Raw genomic sequence first — 19,815 nt, 5'->3', positions numbered from 1 at the left:
CGGTCTCTCAGACCAGGACCTCTCCCGAGAGGTCCCCTGACCACATGATGTGGATGACCTACAGGTCTTGCTGAAGACAAGGACTTTAGGCAGAGCCTTCTCATTACCCTGAGGAAGTTTAGCTTATTAGCAGCTGCCTCCCCTCCTTCCCCACAGAGGCCATTTCCACCCTCCATAAACTCGTTAGATATACAACATAAATGGCAGCGTCAAAGTCAAAACTCTATTTTTTAATGATAATATCAGCAAATGGTGTTTGAGTTGTTAAAAGAGCCAGAAAGAGAAACAGTTTGAACACCTGCAGTTCATTGCTAGATCCATCTGAGTCCTTTACATTTACTAACTCTGCCCTGAAACTTTCAGAGTACTTCCCTGTAGGGAGCATTAGATCATGTTCCGTTATGTGTGCCATCAGAATCAGACTGAGGACGCCGTGGTTCTGTTTGATTTGTGAAAACTATACGTGTTCTGAGCCAGAAGGAACACAGAGATGAAATACCCCTTTCCCAGTTCAGTTCACGGGAAACTGAGGCCAGGGGTGGGAAGGGACTTGCACAAACACACTCCAGTTGATGGCAGAGCCTGGCCGCCGCCTGCCCTGCTCCAGCGGGTGGTGGTTTTCAGACTTAGCTGTACGCCGGAATGACTTAGGGAACTTTCAATGATCCTGGTCCCTAGGCTCCACCGAGAGTAATAAATCCAAATCCCTGGGAATGGGGCCAAGGCACAAGTGATTTTTACGGCCCCAGAGGACCCCCGTATGTGCCACTGTGGAGAAGCACTGTGCCAGGATGTGTGTCCTAGCATGCTCACGTGAAAGGGAGAGAAGTCTGTCTAAAGTGTAACAGAGAGAGAAGTTGAATGTATGTGGTCCTGAGATTTGGTCAGGCTCCGAGCGGCCTTGTTATAACATGAGTACAGCTTAGAATCCCAGCCCTACAACTTAATAGTCGAGTGACTTTTGGCAACTGGCTGCACCTTTCTCAACCCAGTTTTTCCATCTGAGGTGAAAATAGTGTCTCAACACCTTCCTTCCGGGGTTGCCATGGAGATTTGAGATCGTGGATATAAAGTGCTCAAATAAGGCCTGGTGCATCATAGGTATTTTGTAAATAAGCGTTATTTCCCTTAAACAAAGTTAATGTAGTATTTATGGAATGAGTCCCTTGTAGTTGTGCAGCAATGTCTTTTAAAGGACAAGAAAAGGGGCGCCTGGGTGGCTCAGTTGGTTAAGCGACTGCCTTCGGCTCAGGTCATGATCCCGGAGTCCCTGGATCAAGTCCCGCATTGGGCTCCTTGCTCAGCGGGGAGCCTGCTTCTCCCTCTGACCCTCTCCCTTGTCATGCTGTTTCTTTCTCTCTCTCAAATAAATAAATAAAATCTTTAAAAAAAAAAAAAGGACAAGAAAAGTTTCCAACGCCAGCCTGTCCGACAACACAGGTGCTTGTGTTCTTATCCCTTTCAGGTCCATCTGGGAAGCGGGATTTGGGTTGATGAGGAGAAATGGCACCAGCTACAAGTAACCCAAGGAGATTCCAAGTACACAAAGAACTTGGCAGTCATGATTTGGGGAACAGATGTTCTGAAGAACAGAAGCGTCACAGGAGTTGCCACAAAAAAAAAGAAAGATGCGGTCCCTAAGCCACCCCTCTCGCCTCACAAACTAAGCATTGTCAGAGGTAGGTCACTGCAGTACAAACACCACGACTGAGATGCTGTCCTGTACTCTGTCAGGAAGGTACCAGACACAGGTCAGCAAACACTGAAGCCTCTCCATGCCAGGCCCCGGGCTGGGCGCGGCACCTAAGAGCAGGTATGGACCTTGTCCCAGAAGAGCTCACATTTAACAGGGAGATGAGCTGTGGACGCAGGTACAGTTCGGGTCGCTAGCGTGAGAGGGAGGTCTCAGGAGGGGAGCAGACCCCTAGCTGGAAAATCAAGGAAGGATTCCTGGGGAAGAGGGTCACTGCCTTGGGCCTCAGAAGCAGTGCTCCTGACCGCTGACCTCTAAGTGTCCAGCCGCCATGTTTCAATGAAGAAAGTAGACTCCATCCACATGTACATTTTGAGCAGGCCCCATGCCAGGTTCTAGGGCAGACAACAAATACGTCAGATAATTTCAGGTACCGATGAAGGTGGTGAAGCATCATTACATGTTATGGCAGGACAAAGAGGGCTGCGTTAGCCACAGTGGTTGGAGCAGGCCTGCTTGAAGAGGCCGGGGACTGGAGGTGGATGAGGCAGCCCCCTGGAGGTCTGAGGGGTGGTACAACAGGCAGAATAAACAGGTGCCAAGGCCAGCATGCTTAAGGGATGAGGAAGCTCCAGACGGGCACAGAGTCATGAGTGAGGTCAGGGAGGTGGGCAAGAGTGGGTCTTGAGGGCCGTGAAGGCCACATGAAACAGCTTGAATCTACTGTACTCACAGGAGAAGGGCAGTGGGGTCTGCTGATCGTGGAGTGACCAAATGGGAGATCAGTTAGGACACTCATGCCGTGGCCTCAGATGGAGATGATGATGCCCTGGACTAAGGTTAGAGCAGTGGGAGTGGGGAAATATGGCCAGATTTAGGGTATGTTTTGGAGGTCAAGGTAGCAGGGCTCAGCGAGGTTCAGTGCTCAGGCTGAGGGTCAGGCCCATGGCACCCTGACTCTGGTGTGAGGCTTATTTTGCTCTAGCGCAGCTGCCCTCCTTGCCTGGCTGACTCATGACTAATTGATTTAGGAAGCCGCTTATTTTAACCTTTAGTCTGCTTGCTCTCTGAAATGGTGGTCCTGAGTTGGGAGGTCGCCCTGAGAAAGAGCCCTTCCTGGGGATGCCGTCCTGCCCTGCTGGATAGGTGACCGACCTCTGACTCCATTATACTTGTTGGAAGGTGACTCAGCAGGTCCCAGAGGCCTTCCAGTGAGTGACTGGCTGGCCCCCCATTGTCATGTTGTGCTCTAAAATCCTCTACCGCACGTCTGCCTCAGGCACAAGTCTGACCTTCTCTGATTCACCTCCACGTCCTTGGTGCCTGGCACGGGTCCTGGCACACAGTAGGAGCTCAATAAATGCAGTTTGAACAAATGAAACACTGAAAGCGGCAAACTGATCCCCTGACTGACCCTTGTTGTGATTTCTTGTCAGTCGCTTCCCCTCGTGCCTGAGTTTCCTCAGCTGAAAACTTCCCTCTTCAGACAACTAAAAGGGTAGAATTATAACTTGGGAAGAGTTATGTTTCAACTAGGAAAGAAGTTACCATTCTTTGTTGACAAGTGCACGGCCTCCATGGAGCCGACGTGACACTGTGATGGTCACATCATTGAAGTTCACTGTCTTTCAGTGCTTCTCAGCTTGCGGGTTCTCTCCTGTCTGCTCCCGGTGCAGGGTGACAGCAGGTCGAAGTAGGAACCAGGTATCTAAAGCCTGGGGTCGAGCCCCAGCTCTGCTTTGGTTTAGCTATGAGCTTACCCCGGTTCGTACTAGATTCACTTTTGTTTCCCCAAGCCTAGCGTGGTGCCGGTACCGAGCAGATGCTTGGTGTCTCCCTCTGGAAAGCCAGGATCGCCGTCCTTGTCCTGGCCACCCAGTGGCCCACACAGACATTTTGACTCTTCCTTAAACCCCATTCAGATGATGTCCTGTGCAGCTAATCTGGCCCCCAGTGCTACAGAACAATCTACAATACCCCTCAGCTATGTGGCGTAGGGCCATCCCAGACTCACGGTCTTCAGCCCCACCTGCCAAGCCCCCCAGGTTTTCCTCACTGATCCACTCCCCCATTTCCCAAGCTCTTTTTAAACCTTCTCTGCTCTTCCTAACATGATAGTCCACACCTCCCTCTTTCTCAAAAGATGGCCGTGCCTCTTCCTACATAGAGAAAATAAAAGTCTCTCCATCTGGATGCCAGCCCCCCTGCCTTCCTAAGTACCTCGTTCCTCCAATTACGCTCCCGCGCTCCCGCTTCCTTCCCAGCATCGTTTAAATAGACTTTGATTCCTCATTTCTTAAGAAAACAAATAAAACACTCCCTAGAGGCCACTCCTACCACCTAGCTGCTGCCATGTCTCTCTTTTCCTTTTCACATCCAGGTTTCTTGAAGGGGTTGTCTACACTCGCTGCCTGTGTTCACTTGTAATGCCCCCGCTGTCTGCTGTCTACTCCCAGCCCTCTACTTCATGTGTTCTTGCCTCGTTTTCCACAGACTTCCTCCTTTGCAGGTCCAGGGCACGTGTTTCGCCTCCTCCCTGGGCTGTCTGATATGACCTCTCCTCCCTCACTGAGAAACCATGCCGCAAGCTCCATTTCCTCCTGCTTCCCTGGCTTCTCATCCCCGTCGTGGGCTCCTCTTCTGCCGCCCTGGCGTCTGTGCCCACAGTGTCCTCTCTGTCACTCCACAGAGCGTTCCCTAGCTGGTCTCCCTTCCCACTGTGCCCACGGCCCTCTGTGCGCCCCCGGCCCAGGCTGAAATCCACACTCCTCGTTCTGGTGCATGTCTGCTGACCTGGCCTCTGGGGACCCCTCTGCCCTTCCGTTTCCCACCGTGCTCTAACCACAGGGGCCTCTGTCCCCCTCCTTCCTGTTCCCACCATCTGCCCTGCACACCCTGCCTCCGTCTGGTCATCCAGGGAGGCCTTCCCTCACAGCCCAGTCTGCAGGAGCCTTTCTGTTGCTCTCCGTCACGTCAGCAGCCCCCTACATAAAGTCTCTGTGTAGCGTTTCTTGTTTGTTCCTTTACTGGGTGATTGTCTTTCCCCCCACGCCCATTGGAATATAAGCTTCGTGAGCATCTTGTTCAGGGCAGGCAGGTAGTGAGTGCTCCGTGAACATTTGCTGACTCAGTGAATGACGCTCCCAAACCTCTGTTCAGCTCAGTCCACACTTCTGAGTTCCCAAGCCGCACATCCGGGTGCCCACTGGCCATCTCCTCAGCGATGCCTACGTGACACAGCGCAGCCGCACCCCTTCCCGCTTGCTCCTGTCTCCTCTCTCCAGAGCCTTGTGCCCCTCCTGTCTCCCCGTCTCGGTGAAGGGGAGATGCGTCACGCTTACCTCCTCCACAGGCCTCGTCCTGTCTGTTCTGCCCCCAGATACATCTCGGACCACCCACTTCTCTCCCTGCCCCACTGCACCTTTCGTAGTCAGGCCATCATTTCCCCCCTACACGACTCCAGCAGCTTCCAGACTCCTCTCCTCATTATGTAACCAGAGTGATTTTTCAGAAACCAAACACGATCCCATTACCACCACCCCGTCACTGCCAGTCCATGGCACCCAGTGTTAAAAAGTAAGCTTCTTAATGTGTCACGAAAGCACCTTTAGAACCTGGCCCCTGGCCAGCGCTCCAGCTTTATTTTTCACTAATCTATCCCTAGAGTTCTTGCCCTCATGAACTATTGTACTCCCTGAACAAGCCCTGTTTCCTCGTTAGGGAATTTGGAAATGCCATTCCTGATGCCTAGACCACAGGTCATACTGCCCACCCTGTGCCCGGGCCGCTTTGCCCGGCTAGCTGCTACTACCCATCCGGATATGCTGACGAGAACCTTCCTTCAGGAAGCCTTCCCTGACCTCTCAGAGTGGACGGACACTTCTGTTGTATGTCCCAGAGCCCTTCATGCCTACCTCTATTCTCTTTTTACTGTATCTCTGCGTTCCAAGGGCCTGGGGAGGTCCTAGCCACAAGTCCTTAGCCATAAGCCCGGAAACGCTTGCCATGCACATGAATGAGAAGGAAGAATGAGTTGCCCAAGGCCATACAACTGGTTAGATCAGAGCCGGACAGAACTAGGCTTTCAGACTTCCTTGTCTCCAGAGGTTTCTTGTCTTACCAGTGCTGGTTCTTTCTTAACTACAGGCAGGCAGGTTTGAAGTCTGTCTTCTATCCCACCATACACTCACCATTTTTAGCCTAATTCTTTGAGCTCCTCCAGACCGATTTGGACTGGTCCTTCCCATGCAAGCTCTTTATGGATTGAGATTGCTTGCGTTAATTTGATTTTTACCACATTTAGTCTCGTTTGCCGTATAAAAATGACAATCCTTGATGCTCATGAGGATTTTCTTGTCTCTTTGATTTTAAAGTCATTCCTTACAGGACGGCAGCGGGATGGGTGAACATTGACACCATTTTAGAACACGGGAAGCAGGAGGGCTATGGGAGGGTCTTGCTTTAATGATAAGCTGCAGAATGACAGTTAAACCTTATTAAGGTCAAATGACCTTTTGCAGAGTGTCTGAGTTTTCTAAATGAGCCACAGCATTGAGTTCTGGTTAATTTTTATAACTTTTTTAATAGGACACATTAGCGCTATTATAAACCTTGTTAATTAAGCAATAATCTCAAACGCTCCCTCGCAGAGGGAGCCATTCCCAGCAAGTGCAGGTGATTAATATCTAGACTCTAACAAAGCCTTTTAATCAACCTGAGGGGCTGTGCAGTGCTCTTGCCCCCAGGACACGAGAAGGGTAGGGATTCCGGGGAGAACTCTTGTAAACCTTTCTCCATTCAGTCCTTTCTCTTCCTGCCTCTTCTGTGACCCCTGCCAGGGCTCCAAGGGCCATCACATCCACCCTCCTTCTCTCCCCTTCTCTCTCCTCAGCCTCTTTCCCACCTTTCTGCCTTCCAGACAGCTAAAGACAGCACTGGAAGAATCTCCTTGGATTATGGGGTTTGCCATCCTACTTTCACAGATGGTAAACCTGAGACCCAGAGGGGTTACCACTTAGAGGTTGCACAGCAACTAGGACAAGAGCCAGATTCGAACCCCTGAACTTGGAAATGGTTCGCAACATAGGTTGCCTCCCTCACTTGATTCAGGTTCCAGCAAAGTCACTGTGAGTGTCTGCTTCCTCCTGGCCCAGGGCTGGAGATGGCAGGTCCAGGCATTCCTGTCTGTGGGGGAGACACTGGTCACAGTTTTATTAGACCACGGTCAGTGCTTTGAGAGAGAGCGAGCCAGTGAGAGCACAGAGGCTGTCGGCGGCAGAGTGGGGTCTCCCAGCTTAGTCTGGGACGTCCCAGGGAGGCTGAACCTGGAAGAGTGAATAAGGTTTTAGGCAGCCGAAGGTTGGAGCCAGGCTAATCAGGGAAGAGATCATCAAAGACACTGATTTACGGGATAGCCTGGAGCGGGAGGGAATCGCAGGTGGACCCAGCAGAAGGCAGGATTGGAGAGAGACGGGGCCTCCTACCTTCTTGTCTCAGTCCCTGTGGAAAGGCCAGGACAAGATGAAGAGATTAGCGGGCTTGGGAGTAGTCAGGGAACAGTGGAGGTCAACCAAAAGCATTTAAAGTCTTCTCTATGCAGACCCCTTCTCCGTGGGGAGAGGGGGTTGCCCCGGACTCAGAACACCTATGGCGCATGCCCCTGCAGCATGGACGGCACCAGGAGGCAGGCTGGCTGCACACCCAGGAAGGGCTTGGCATTGGGGGCGGCAGCCGCGGACTCGGCCTGTACTCACCTCCTTTCTGCACGCCTCTGCCTCCTCCTGCCAGTGGAGGGATCAGCATGTGGTAGGCCCTGCAGTCCCTTGGAGTGCTGACATTCTGCATCTCTGGGCTGGCCTGGTAGACAAGATTTTGTTTATCTTTCATAGTACTTCCTTAAGAGTGGGTCATCATTCCTGTTTTATAGATCAGGAAGTGTAGGTTCAAAGAAGTTAAAATTCTTGCCCACGATTACGTACCCCAGTGGTACATTCCCAAGCACTCCTCCAGTCCCCTCATGTCCCCTCCGGTTTCCCTGGGAAAGTATTCACTCATTCACTTAATATGCATTCGCGTAACCTTGCCCCTCTGCAAGCACTCTGCTAGGCCCTGGGAACAAACCATTGTAGCTACATAAAATACTTGTAACAACTCCACTGAGGTGCAGTGTTCCTTACTGTTTGAAGAAGGCTTGCAAAATGTTTATCTCACATGCTTCATGGCAGCCTTAAAAAAGATAACCTGTGCTTTGTTGTCCTTGGTTATGAGGTGAGGAATCTAGGGCAATGATTTGCCTCAGGTCCCCAGGCGAGGAAGTGGGCTGAAGTCAGGCTCCTTGTCAGACCTTGTCTGAGGCCCGCTCTTGGCTTCATCACATTGCAAATGTCAGACTCAGTAAGTGTGGCCATCCTCAGCCTCAATAGTAATCACCACGATGAGATACCACTTCATACCCACCAGGCTGTCAAAACCTTAATAACCTGAGAATGTCAAGTGCTTTTGAAGATACGGGGCAACCAGTCCTTGCATACACTACTTTTAAGAGTGCCAGTCAGCGCAACCACTTTGGAAAGCAGTTCACTAGGCATCACCTAGTAAAGTTGAGCATGCACACACTCCACGCAGAGGCCCGTGCTGGAGAATTTCCTGCATGTGCACTCCACAAGACACACGCTAGGGTGTTGGTAATTGCAGAACACTGGAAACAATCCCAAGTATCCATTGACAATAAAATGGATCAGCAAATGGTGGAATAGTCCTTTCAAGAGAATACTACCCGTCAGTGACAATAAATGAGCTGCAGCTGCACCCTTCCACTTGGGTAAATCACGAAACCGTAATGTTGAGTGAAAAACAGAAAGTCAGAAAGATATATAAGGTATGGATACCCTTGTAAAACAGTTAAAAAACAGGGAAGAGTAAACAATATGTTATTTAAGAATGTATACATATGTGATAAGATGAAAAGAAGAGAAAAAATTCAGGACAGTGCTTCCCCCTGGTGAGGGTGGGCTTGGGAGGGGCATCCAGGGGCTTCGAAAGGACCAATAATGTCTTATTAAGCTGGGGCTGGGTAGTGGGCACATGGATATTGTATCGTTATTTTTAAAGTAGATACCTACAGTTTATTATTTTCTAAGTACACTTGTGATGAAAATTTAAAAATACAGCTGTGCCAGACACAAGACTTGGTATTTGGGAGGTATGTCAAGAGGCTCATTTTCTTTTTGCCCCTTTAAAAGATTGTACTCCAATCCACCATTAATCCTTGGCCATCTTGTTTCTTTCCCCTGTCTAGAGTGTTTGTATGACAGAATAGCACAAGAAACTGTGGATGAAACTGAAATTGCACAGAGACTCTCCAAAGTCAACAAGTACATCTGTGAAAAAATCATGGATATCAATAAATCCTGTAAAAATGAAGAACGAAGGGAAGCAAAATACAATTTGCAATAAACTTTGGATTTTTCATAAAGCCTTATCGTTTTCCTTGCGTGGCTTGTGATTTGCGGGCTATGGTGCTGTCCAGATCAGACCCCACCGTGTGTGGTGGGATGTGGGCAGGGAGCCAGCAGGTTTCCAGGGTCATCGGCTTGCCCTGAACTTCGACTCCCCATTCCAAAGAAGCCAGACGGATTTGCTGAGACTCAGGCAGCAACCTGGTGCCAGCGTCATTCTGGGGCTGGGGAAAGCACTGTCTTTTCGGAGGGGGATAAAGTGTCTCTGAGTTGCCTATCACTTGACTGAGAATTTGAACTAATATTTTTACCATTCAAGGACTTCTATCTCTGTTCCTCTATTTTGTTCTATAATAAAGCTTCATTAATTCTTTGATGTAGACAATCATTATCCTCATTTATTTAAGGATATCAAGTGTACAGAGGAGGCGACCAGTGTCCTTTGAGGGCGGAACATTCAGGCTGAAAGCAAGAAAATTCGTAAGGGGTGTGGTTGCTGTCTGCAGATCTGAAGGGCTGTCTCGAAACCAGATTACTTTCTCTTACTTCAAGGGACAGATCTAGGACCAGACGCCTTTCTCACTCAAGATGATCTGAGATCCAGCTTCCTTGATAAATTGAATCCATCTCAGTGAAAGGGTGTAGGGGGCGGTAATGTGAGATGTGGTCCAACGTTACCTTCAGGAAGTAGGGGGCAATGTCACCTTGTGTCAGTTCGTTTATCCTTTTATATCTCAAATGATCTTTCAAGTTACATAATTTTTATCTCATTCAGCAACTGCTTCGCTAAGGTGCCTGGTGCACAATCTGGCAAACCACATTCGATCTTCCTGTTGATTTGCACTTCGTGTAGTGCCTGTGAAGTCAGCGTGGTGTATTGGAAATGGCAGGGGTTTGGGGCTGAGCGCCTGGGTTCCAAGCCTGGCTCCCCTGCTTGCTTTGGGCTTAACCTAATCTCTTGAGTTTCCGTTTTCTGTTCCGTAAAAAGGAGATGATATCTACCTTGCAGAGTTGCTATAAGAATTCTTTATATATAAAGTGTTCAATAAATGTTGCCGATTATTATTTTCTTCATTTCTGGTTATTGGCTTTTAGGCATTGGTTGGAAAACTTCGGCCTCTGGTTTCTCTAGTACTTTTATCCGCGAGACCATTGAAGGTCTATAAGCAAAAGGTCAAGGTCAATGAGTAGGGGAGGTGGCTGCCTCTTTGAGGAATTTTATTTTAGTAAATAAAAGAATCCTTTGTAATGTGAAATATTGTATGCTTGATAATAGGATGTGTAGATGTGAATTTCCTTTTGTGGCATTTCCCCAACTTTCCACAAACTAGCAGTGCAATCTTGGGCTGACTGCTTAACTTCTCGGAGTCCTTATCAGTATAATGAGGAAAATAATGTCTACCTTACAGGCTGTATGGATGATTAAATAATAATAGATAATATATGTCAGGACTTTTCTAAGTGTTTAACACAGTTTAACCTGTTTCATGAGTAAAGTTCGTGACACTTGGTAGCAGCGTTCGATAAATTCATGCTATTAAAATGGGTTCATTTCAATGGCGTGGGCATAAGTAGTGTGGAATGCATGAGAGACTGGGAAAAAGTATGCATTATTCTTGAGCTCATCCCCCTTTTCCCCTAACCACGGCGAAGACAAAGACACCCAGAAGCTCTGTGCATTTCCCTTCAAAGACTATTACCATACGGTAACCACTTTATAGGTGCTTTTAGGTTAGTGGGGGAAATAGTCATGGAAATGTATTTTAAAACGCTGTGAGAGATGTGAAAGTGCTTTCCGTAACGTACATTGCCTATAGTAGGGACAGAACAGGGTGTGAAAGATTCTGGGATCTGTGTTCAAATCCTGACTTTACCACTTCTGGCAAGGTCCTTTGGCCTCTCTGGGGCTCATTTCTTTTAAAGTGGAGATAACGATCCCTAACTCAGGGTTGTTGTGGAGAGTATTCCAGGTCATATCTGGGAAAAGGGGTCTGGAAATCTCAAAGAGCCACACAGATGTTAGTTACTTTTAGCTTATAAGGCAGAATAAAGTCAAAAGTGGATGTGATAAAGAAGGACATAGAGCCAAATCTGATGCGGAGTGGTTCATACCCTAGTTAGACTGAGATGGTTTTGAGCCCCTCTTGTGTACCTAGTGCCCTGTTACTGTTATACAGGGCAAGGCCATCATTCCTATACCTGCAAAGATGAAGAAATGGGCTCAGAAAAGGCTAAATAGCATGTTGGCCCAGGTCTCAGATTTGTCAGCAGTGGAGCTGGGTCAGAATCCAGGTCTGAGCAAAATCCGCCCTTTTACCTCTTCCCTGAAAGGTGAGTGGGTTGTTAAGGCCTGGGCTGAGACTCTAGGATTGTAATTTCAGGGTATATTTAGAGAGACCCAACCTCGGTAACCAATGGAAATCGGTCTCATTAATTCAAGCCATTTGAAGGAACTATAGTACCATTTAAAAGGATTCACAGTTTTATTACCTTCAAATACATACACAAAATTCAAATTCATTTTGTGCACTAGAGAGTTTCCAAACGTGTCCAATATTAAGAATTTGCTGAGGCTTAAAATACAAACTTCTGGGCCATGGCTTAGTGAGCTTGAGTCAGTAAGTTTGAGATGAGGCTGGGAACATGTATTTGACCACAAGTTCCTCTCTTGAATAGTATCAGTCTAGTAGAAGTCATTAGAAGACCTGCTTTACTGAAGGAACAAGAGTGTTTCCTACGTAAAAAGACATGCTCCTTCCCAAGTGCCTGAGGATACCGGAAACAGAATAAATTTTCTTTTAAATAGCTGAGGCTCCGACCTGAAAGCTTGTTTAGAGTCACTCTTTCCTGATCACCGAGTGCCATTCAGTTGGACACGATGCAGAAGGTGACTTTCAGTTTAGGCCCTAGTGAGCATCCCCTCACTTTCATACTTAGGTTCTTTCTTTCCATTCCTGTGACAGGCCAGGTGAGTCATGGAGGACAGGACAGTCAGGACTGAATTGGCAGAGCCTGGATGGATGGGGTTTGGGCACTGTCTTCAGAAGTCCTGGCAACAAGTTCTCGGTTACCAGACGAACCTAAAAGATGTGGCTTGTTTTTATTTTCTGGCAGAGGAACATGTATGAGTGACTGTTCTGTGCCCGTGGATTTCTTGGATGCATTTCAAATTATGACTTGGTTTTGTAGTTACAAAGAAATAAAAGCCACTTCACAGAAATTTTTGGAAAAATAGGGAAAAACATTCCAAATAGGGCTACTGCAAGCATCTCTTGTAGTCTCTTTTTAAAAGCCTGAGTATGTATTTTGCATACCTGTGATCATAGCATATGATCAGGTTTGCATCCTTCCCTTTCCATTTATCATGTTTCCCTGCTGCTCCGTGAAACCTAACCATCCGTTCCCACATCCACCAAGTGGACGGACGTCAAGCTCTAGTGGAGTAAGCCATCTGCTGGGCTGTGGGGCTAAGGCAGAGGGCAGCCAGCTCCTGAGAGGCCCCACTGCACACACGGGTCCAGCGTGGGAGGTAGAGAGAGCCTGAGTCTAGAGGTCACCTCATTGGAGTTCAGTTCCCAACTCTTGCACTGACTGACTCACCTGACCTGAGTTACGTCCTCCTTCTGAACACCAGCTTCTTCATTTGCAAAATGGAGGAAATAACGTCCCATTATGGGGTTGTTAGAAGGACCGAGAATGTAATTAAAGTGCCAGGCCGGAGTGGATAAAGGGCCGCCAGGGTGAGAGCTGACATTCCTCTCCTCTTCTCTCCCCACACCCATTCAAGTCCTCCCCCGAGTGCCCCAGTCCATTCTCCAACCTGCTCAGACCTCTCACATGGTGACCTTGGCTTTCACACCTGCCTTAGGCCCTCCAGCCAGCTTGCGTTTGTCCCACAGCGCTGGGTGCTCATGGGCTTCCCCCACCCCCCACCTGCCCAGCACACCAAGCAAGCCCCTCCCCGCCTTCCGGCTCCCCTCGCCAGCCTCAGCCCCTAGCCCCACCATCCAGCTGCCCATTTGCCCTTCCTTGTCTTTTAGGTTGTTTATAAATAAAACTCAGGGGAAGATTTTTGTGTACACAGTTTTTTTTTTCCCTTTATATTTTCTATCATTTTCTTAAGGTCGTTTTACCTGAGTCAGAAGGAATGACATTTCTTTATCATTCTTGATACATAGAATGAGTGTGATTATGTTTTAAATTATTTTGCCAACTTACTAGGTGAAAACTAGTACCTCATTATATTTTCTTTGATTATTTCTGCGAGTGCACATTTCCCCAGAGTTTGGTTTCTTATTTTCAGTGAAAAAATAAAGGCTTAACCTGTAAGCATTTCCAGCAGAATCCATTTCATTTTCTGTGTTTAGTTTTCTCTGGACAAATGTGTTTACCTTGGACATATAAAATTTTTACTTTTGTATGTGCAAATAGACATGTCAACGGATACTTTCATCACTTCTTTCAAAGGGATTGATCAGTTTGTGCCAGCTTCATAGGCTCGTGGAACTTCCGGGTCAAAAGTGAACTTGGAGGTCCTCTACCCAGATCTCCTATCCACTAAAAGCAAATGCTTTTCTAGACCATGCTTGCATACCTTCAGGCATGGGGGAGTCATCTTCCTACCCAAGAGTCCATCCAATTATTGCTGTCACTGAGATGTTCTTCTGTTGAGCTAAAAATCTACTTCCCTGAGACTTCTAAGGTCATTCAAATTCTTTCCTCTGAAGTCACACAGAACGCTTCTCCTCATAGCTCTTTGCTGAGTTGAAGATGGCAATCATGTCTCTTCACCAAGTAATAAGTAGTTCAAATTCCATTTTACCATTTTCACATAAGGGAGGCTACACAGGAAAGAGTGGGGCTTCTGGACTTAGCCCTGTGTTTGAATTCTGACCACCACTTACTAGTATGTGACCTTGAGCAAGTGCTTAACCCCTCTTAGCTTCAGTTTTCTCATTTTTAAAATGGGAGCCTAATACCCACCTGCCAGGGTGTATCAAGGGCCATGTAAGATAATGTGAGTAAAGCAGCAAGGCATCCAGTATCTCTCAGTTAATTCTAAGACCTCTGACCATCCTGGTTACTCTTCTATGGTTGTGTCCCTAAAAGATAGGGTTCAAGACTGGATAGGAACTTTAGGGGGGGTCTGAGTGACACTAACTAGAGCAGGTTGTCACCTCTTATGCTAGCATATCTCTGTCAATGTGGCCTAACCCTGAACTAGCATTTCCTGTGATAGAATTGTCGCCTGTGGAGTGTATGGCCACCAAACTACTCTGCTTTCTCTTTTTCACTAACATAATACTTGTCCCTTTAGTTCACAGTGTTATAAGAGGAACATAGTTCTTGGAGCCAGAGAAGCTTACACAAAATTCAGATCCTGACTTCACTCTTTGTTAGATTAGAGGAAATTGGTCAAATTTATGATGTCCTCCACCTTGTCCTTTATGCAGTTGTTCTGGGGGTCATACACGCCTGCCGCTATGCCATCCCAGTTCCGGTCTTCAGTATAGTGCTTCTTTTTGTTCCCTTTTCCTTCCCTTTTTCCTTTTAGTAGCTCTTTATCACACACACCCCATTCAAGTGTGTGTTCTTTTTTTTTTTAAGGTTTTATTTATTTATTTGAGAGAGAGAAAGGGTATGAGCAGGGGGAGGGGCAGAGGGACAAGCAGATTCCCCACTAAGCAGGGAGCCCCGACACGGGGCTCGATCCCAGGACCTTGAGATCATGACCTGAGCCAAAGGCAGATGCTTAACTGACTGAGCCACCCAGGCACCCTTCAAGTCTGTGTTCTTAGATATATTTCTTAAATGAAATACAGGACTTTGCATTTATCCCTCTTCCATTTCATCTTATTGGTTTCAGCCCAACATTCCAGCTGGTTGAGATCTTCTTTTCCATTTGTGTTTAAAATACAAAACAGAATTTGAGGAAAGCCAAAGCCAAAAAAGAAAATCCAGCCATAATCCCAAGAACCGAGCCCAACCACGCATCACTCCTGGGGGACCCTCCCGTCTGTCCATGGGCAGCACCTCTTTGTTCCTGGTGGTTGGCCAGCCTCCCATGACCCTGCCTTGCTCGTCCAACATCATGTGGCCAACATTTACCCCGTCTGCTGCCTGATTTGCATAGCTACCATTTTAATGCCCTTCCTGGTATTGAGCTGTGAATACCTTCTTATCTCTTGTGTGCGTTTTGTTGTCTCTAGTGTCTTGCTATTAGAGATAATGCTGCCATGATCGTTTATGGTTGTTTGTTTCTTAAATTCCCAGGACTGAGCTAACTGGGTTAAAGGGCAAGAACATTTTATAGTCCTTTCCATGTGTTGTTGTATGCCTTTCCAAAAGGCTCAGCCATGTCTCAAGCAGGGTAGACATGCATGTGTTTTTGGAATTTTTAAAGAAGCATGGTGAATTAACTTTCTATATAGATGTACTTTTTCAACTCCTTTCTAGGCGAATTGTCTGGGCATGCATTTGGATATGTGAGATCCCTATGGAATTTGATTTCATGATGTGCCCTTTTTCCTAGTTTTATAGTGTATACATATGATCTTTTGTGTCCTAGACAAAATTATCAATAATAATGCTTAGTTCAGTGAAAAGGAAAGAGCCATGTGGTCCTCCACTAAAGACTCTCTTCTCATCACAAATTAGCCTCTTTGGAGCTGGGTTATTCTAGTAGCTAGAACTCCTCTGTCTAGTGAGATCATGCAATGGCTCTAAGATGTGGCATTTGAGCTTCCACCTGAAGGATGAGAATGACTGTCAGTTGACCATTTGTGTGTCGGTCCATCCCTCCCTCTGTTCATTTTACATGTGCTGAATGTCTAGCCTGTGCCCAGCACTCTGACAGGCACTGCTGGTCAGGTCCAAGCAGGGAGTCACACCTCAAGTGTGGCTCCAAACTATGTGTTCTTTCCACTGGTCCAGAAGGCACTCTTTCAGCCCCATCCAATCTGACACCTGAGGATACCGGCATGTACTATTTCATCAACTGAAGGGGAGAGAGATTCTGTATTCTAGCCTCACCATCTGTATCCAGAAGTTTCCCCCATCAGTCATTCAACAAATATTTATTGGGTGCCTGCTATGTGTCAGTCACTGGTCTAAACGCACAAAGGGCTTAAACTCCAGCAGACGTGGAAAGGGATGGAAAGGAAGATAAACAGTAAACATAATAAATAAGAAAATTGCAGAAGGTAGTGAGCACCCCGAGGAAAGGAAAAGCAGTGCAGAGTCAGGGAGACTGTGTGCAGTGGGGGGAAGGCTGGCCTATCAGTGGGGTGCTGGGGGAGGCTCGTCCAGACAGTGAGGTCTAAGCAGAAAGCCCAAGGTGCTGAGGTTGTCAGCATGGGGTGGGCAGCCCTGCAGGACCCTTGCCATGGGAGCTGGAGGGATCCCAGTGGCGGGAATTGAGGGGCATTAAGTACGTCCTGTCTGCCTAGAGCCTCGGTTTTACTCTCAGATGAGAGGAAGGGAGTGGAGGAGAAGAGGAAGGGTGGATTTTAACTGGTACTTGAAGACACTGTATGTAGCAACCAGCAGGATCCTAGCATAGAGGAAGCAATTTCATGAAGAAAATGAAACAGGAGACTTCAAAAAAGATGGGCACTTGAAGGAGATGGTGGTGAAGAGCTTCTCCCACCGGTGCCCTCCCTCCGGTCCCCCTGGGAAGCTAGGGGTCCCTTGCTCTGGACAGGGTGGAGGGGCTGGGAGCCAGGCGGTCCTAGGTTTGAATCCACGGCCCCTCTCCTGCTACATGAGTCCCATGGTTCCTGAGCTTCTGTTTCCACATCAGAAAAATGAGAACGGTAGTTCTCACTCTATAGTGTTGTGGGGAGGACAAAATGAAGAAGCACATAAGCCAGTTCCTGACAGAAACGTGGGCCCCGGGGTGGTGCTCGGCTGCTGGCACCCAGACCGCATGTGGGAGCAAAGGGATCCTTTCACGGATGTGTCCTGTCGTTGGACGTGGTGATATGGACGCCGGCGTGCTGACTAGCTCTGAGACTTGGCAAGCCATCTCTCTCTCTCTCGGCCTCTCTTCGCCCCTGTAGGGGCACCAAAACAGCACCAAAAACACTGTCTCTGAGGGTTTGCTCTGGTGAAATCCCAAGTGAAAGTGTGTGAGCAGGAGCCTGGCCCTGAATAGGTCCTGGCTAAATCCATGTCCTTTTGCTGGCGTAACACTTCGAGTCCCTGGCAGGGCGTGCACCTGTCGTCACCTCCATAGGCACGGCCCCCACCCTTTGCACAGTAAAACTTAGAGCACCAGTTTTATCTAATGAAGGATTATCTAGATGCTATAGACTCTCAGCCTGTGTCTCAGCCCAGGGGTTTCTAAAAAGAAAGCAAAATGGTCACTCCCAGCATGGGAGGCCTGGGTCCAGTGACTAGGTGCTCATTGGATGAATGAATGAGTGAATGAATGAATGAATGGCTTTATTATTATTACATTGATTAATAATATAAAAGACTCACAGACATTACTGCTTGCGATTCCTCATAGCAGTTCTCTGATGTGTCTTTATTTGGAAGATAAGGGAACAGGCTATAAAGAAGGGTAATTTGAATTTCCTGAGTTACATAGTTAATGGGTGGAACTTAAACCCAAGTCTCCTGAGGCAAGATCCAGTGCTCTTTCCTCTCTACCAGTGGTTCTAAAACTTCAGCCTGCTTCAGAATTTCCTGCAGGGCTTGTTGAAACCCAGATCACAGGTCCTGCCCCAGAGTTTCCGATTCAGCAAGTCTGGCGTGAGGCTCAGGAATTTACCTTTCCATCTAGCTCTCAGGGTGATGCCCATGCTGCTGGTCTGGGGACCACACTTTGAGAATCACTGGTCTAAACAAAGGCACTTTCCCACATTACAATTATGTTAAGTGGCATGTAATTACATCTTGGTGATTTCATACTAATGTGCCATGACCAGCAGAAGCTGCTGATCGAGAGCAAGAAGGATGGGCAGAGTGCCTGAGCCTCAGAGCCAACTCTGCAGCCAAGTGCTTAGTGACTCCGGAGGGGAGTCTCACTACTTTGAGACTCACTTTGCTGTGTGGAAAATGGGATTTTCCATCTGCCTTCCAGGGGTGGTGGTAGATTGGATGATGAGGTGGTAGATTGGAAGAGGGACTATTTCAAGGAATCAGTAGGGCAAAGCCTCCCTGCTTCATTCATCTGCTGTGCCCATTTCCAGGTGTCAGGGACATGAAACAAAGGAAGAGCCAGACCCCCACATCCTCCCTCTGCACCAACCCCCTCCTGCCCCAAACAGTAACCGGAACTATTGACAAGTACCTATATTGAGTTGTGGATTTTCTCTCTGTGTTCTTGTACTGAACAATTCACAAACTCTATCATAATTACATTCACCATCCACTTTAGCATCTTGGTTTCTCTTCTGTTCACTGATGTATTCCAAGCACCTGGCACATAGTATACACTCATTAAAAAAGTATTGAGTAAATAAATGCAAAGTCAAAGACTCTGTAGGAGGCTGTGGCCCCAATCCAGACCTGAACTAAAACAAGGACCCCAAAGTTGGAGAAAGAGGAATGGAGCAGAGACAAACCCAGGAGTCATTGCAACTCAATCCCTGCGCGGGAAGGACAGGCCTGTCCCTTAGCTCCTGCCTAGGGGCAGGCCACGAGTGTTCCTGATCAGGCCAGTAGTGTTATGGGAAGAAGGAGGTAATAAATGTCCAGGGCCTGGGCCACTCCCACACAGTCTTCTGTGGGAAGAATCTGGACAAGGGATTCTCCTCACCCCCTGGAATGGGCACCTGAAATTTATCCAGAAACTTTTAGTGAGCCCAGATTGCCAGCAATCACACTGGACACCCCTGGACTCATGGTAGCTGCCATCAAGAGAAGCTACACAAGGACCAAACGCAGGGTAGCTTTCTCTGCAGCACAGTTCTCACTCACGGCCATCTGCAGCCCTGTCCAGACCTCAGCAGAGATGGGACTTTCATGCTGGGAAGATTCCGGGGGCTTTAGGATCTGAGTTGCAGACCCAGCCACAGGGGCTGCGGGGATCTGTTCATACTATGCCTGCCCCAACCCCACCCTTACGTACACCTTTCCCTGGTCTGGAGAACGGCGACTCTACTGAAACAGGCTTCTGAAACCAAGGATGTGTCAGCCCTGTTTTAAATTGCCTTGTGCCTCTGCTAGTCTATCAGCCTGGATTGTCACTGTGCACCCATCTTTCTTGCTGGACTGTGAGCACGCAAAGGGGCCACCACGTGTTCCTCCTTGAGTCCCTGAGCCCAGCACAGGGCCGGGCACAGATGCAATCCCGGACTCTGATGACCAAAGGCTGTGCCAGAGCAGCTGTCCCTTCCGCCTGGAGGTTTAAGGCTTTGCGGGATCAAGAAAGCCCTTCACGAGAACGTCATGAGACCTCCCTAGCCTTGTGCCCCCAGGACAGGGCACCACCAAGTCAAGAAAGAAGGAAAGGATTTGGCAGTGGTGAAGTCTGAGGAGTCTGACTTTACACTGGCTGGGGCTGTGTGCGGGCTCCGCCACTCGCATCCATGTGACCTTGAGTGAGTTCTTTAATTGGTCTGGACCTTAGTTTGCTCCTCATAAAATGGAGGTCTCAGGTTCCCATGAGCATTCAGTGAATACCTATAAGCACTTAGAACTGCACCAGACACACAG

General features: G+C 48.0%; 1 protein-coding gene across 4 annotated transcripts in view; it reads left to right on the top strand.

Moving 5' to 3' along the window:
- Positions 1-19,815, top strand: part of BEND5 (BEN domain containing 5) — a 237,313-nt gene that overhangs the window by 37,851 nt on the left and 179,647 nt on the right. The window contains exons 5-6 of one of the 4 annotated variants that reach the window (XM_006746262.3): positions 1,466-1,679; positions 8,991-9,535. The exons of the other annotated variants lie outside the window; for them this stretch is intronic. Coding sequence (XP_006746325.1) covers positions 1,466-1,679; positions 8,991-9,148 — 372 coding nt within the window. The 3' untranslated portion in view covers positions 9,149-9,535. Of the gene's footprint in view, positions 1-1,465; positions 1,680-8,990; positions 9,536-19,815 lie in introns of those variants that run through there. 4 annotated transcript variants of the gene reach the window in all.

This window comes from Leptonychotes weddellii, chromosome 4 (assembly GCF_054177405.1).
Source record: "Leptonychotes weddellii isolate Sample4059 chromosome 4, ASM5417740v2, whole genome shotgun sequence".
NCBI classification, from domain to species: domain Eukaryota; kingdom Metazoa; phylum Chordata; class Mammalia; order Carnivora; family Phocidae; genus Leptonychotes; species Leptonychotes weddellii.
Note: the sequence above shows the minus strand (reverse complement) of the source record. Positions and strands in the feature narration are given on the sequence as shown.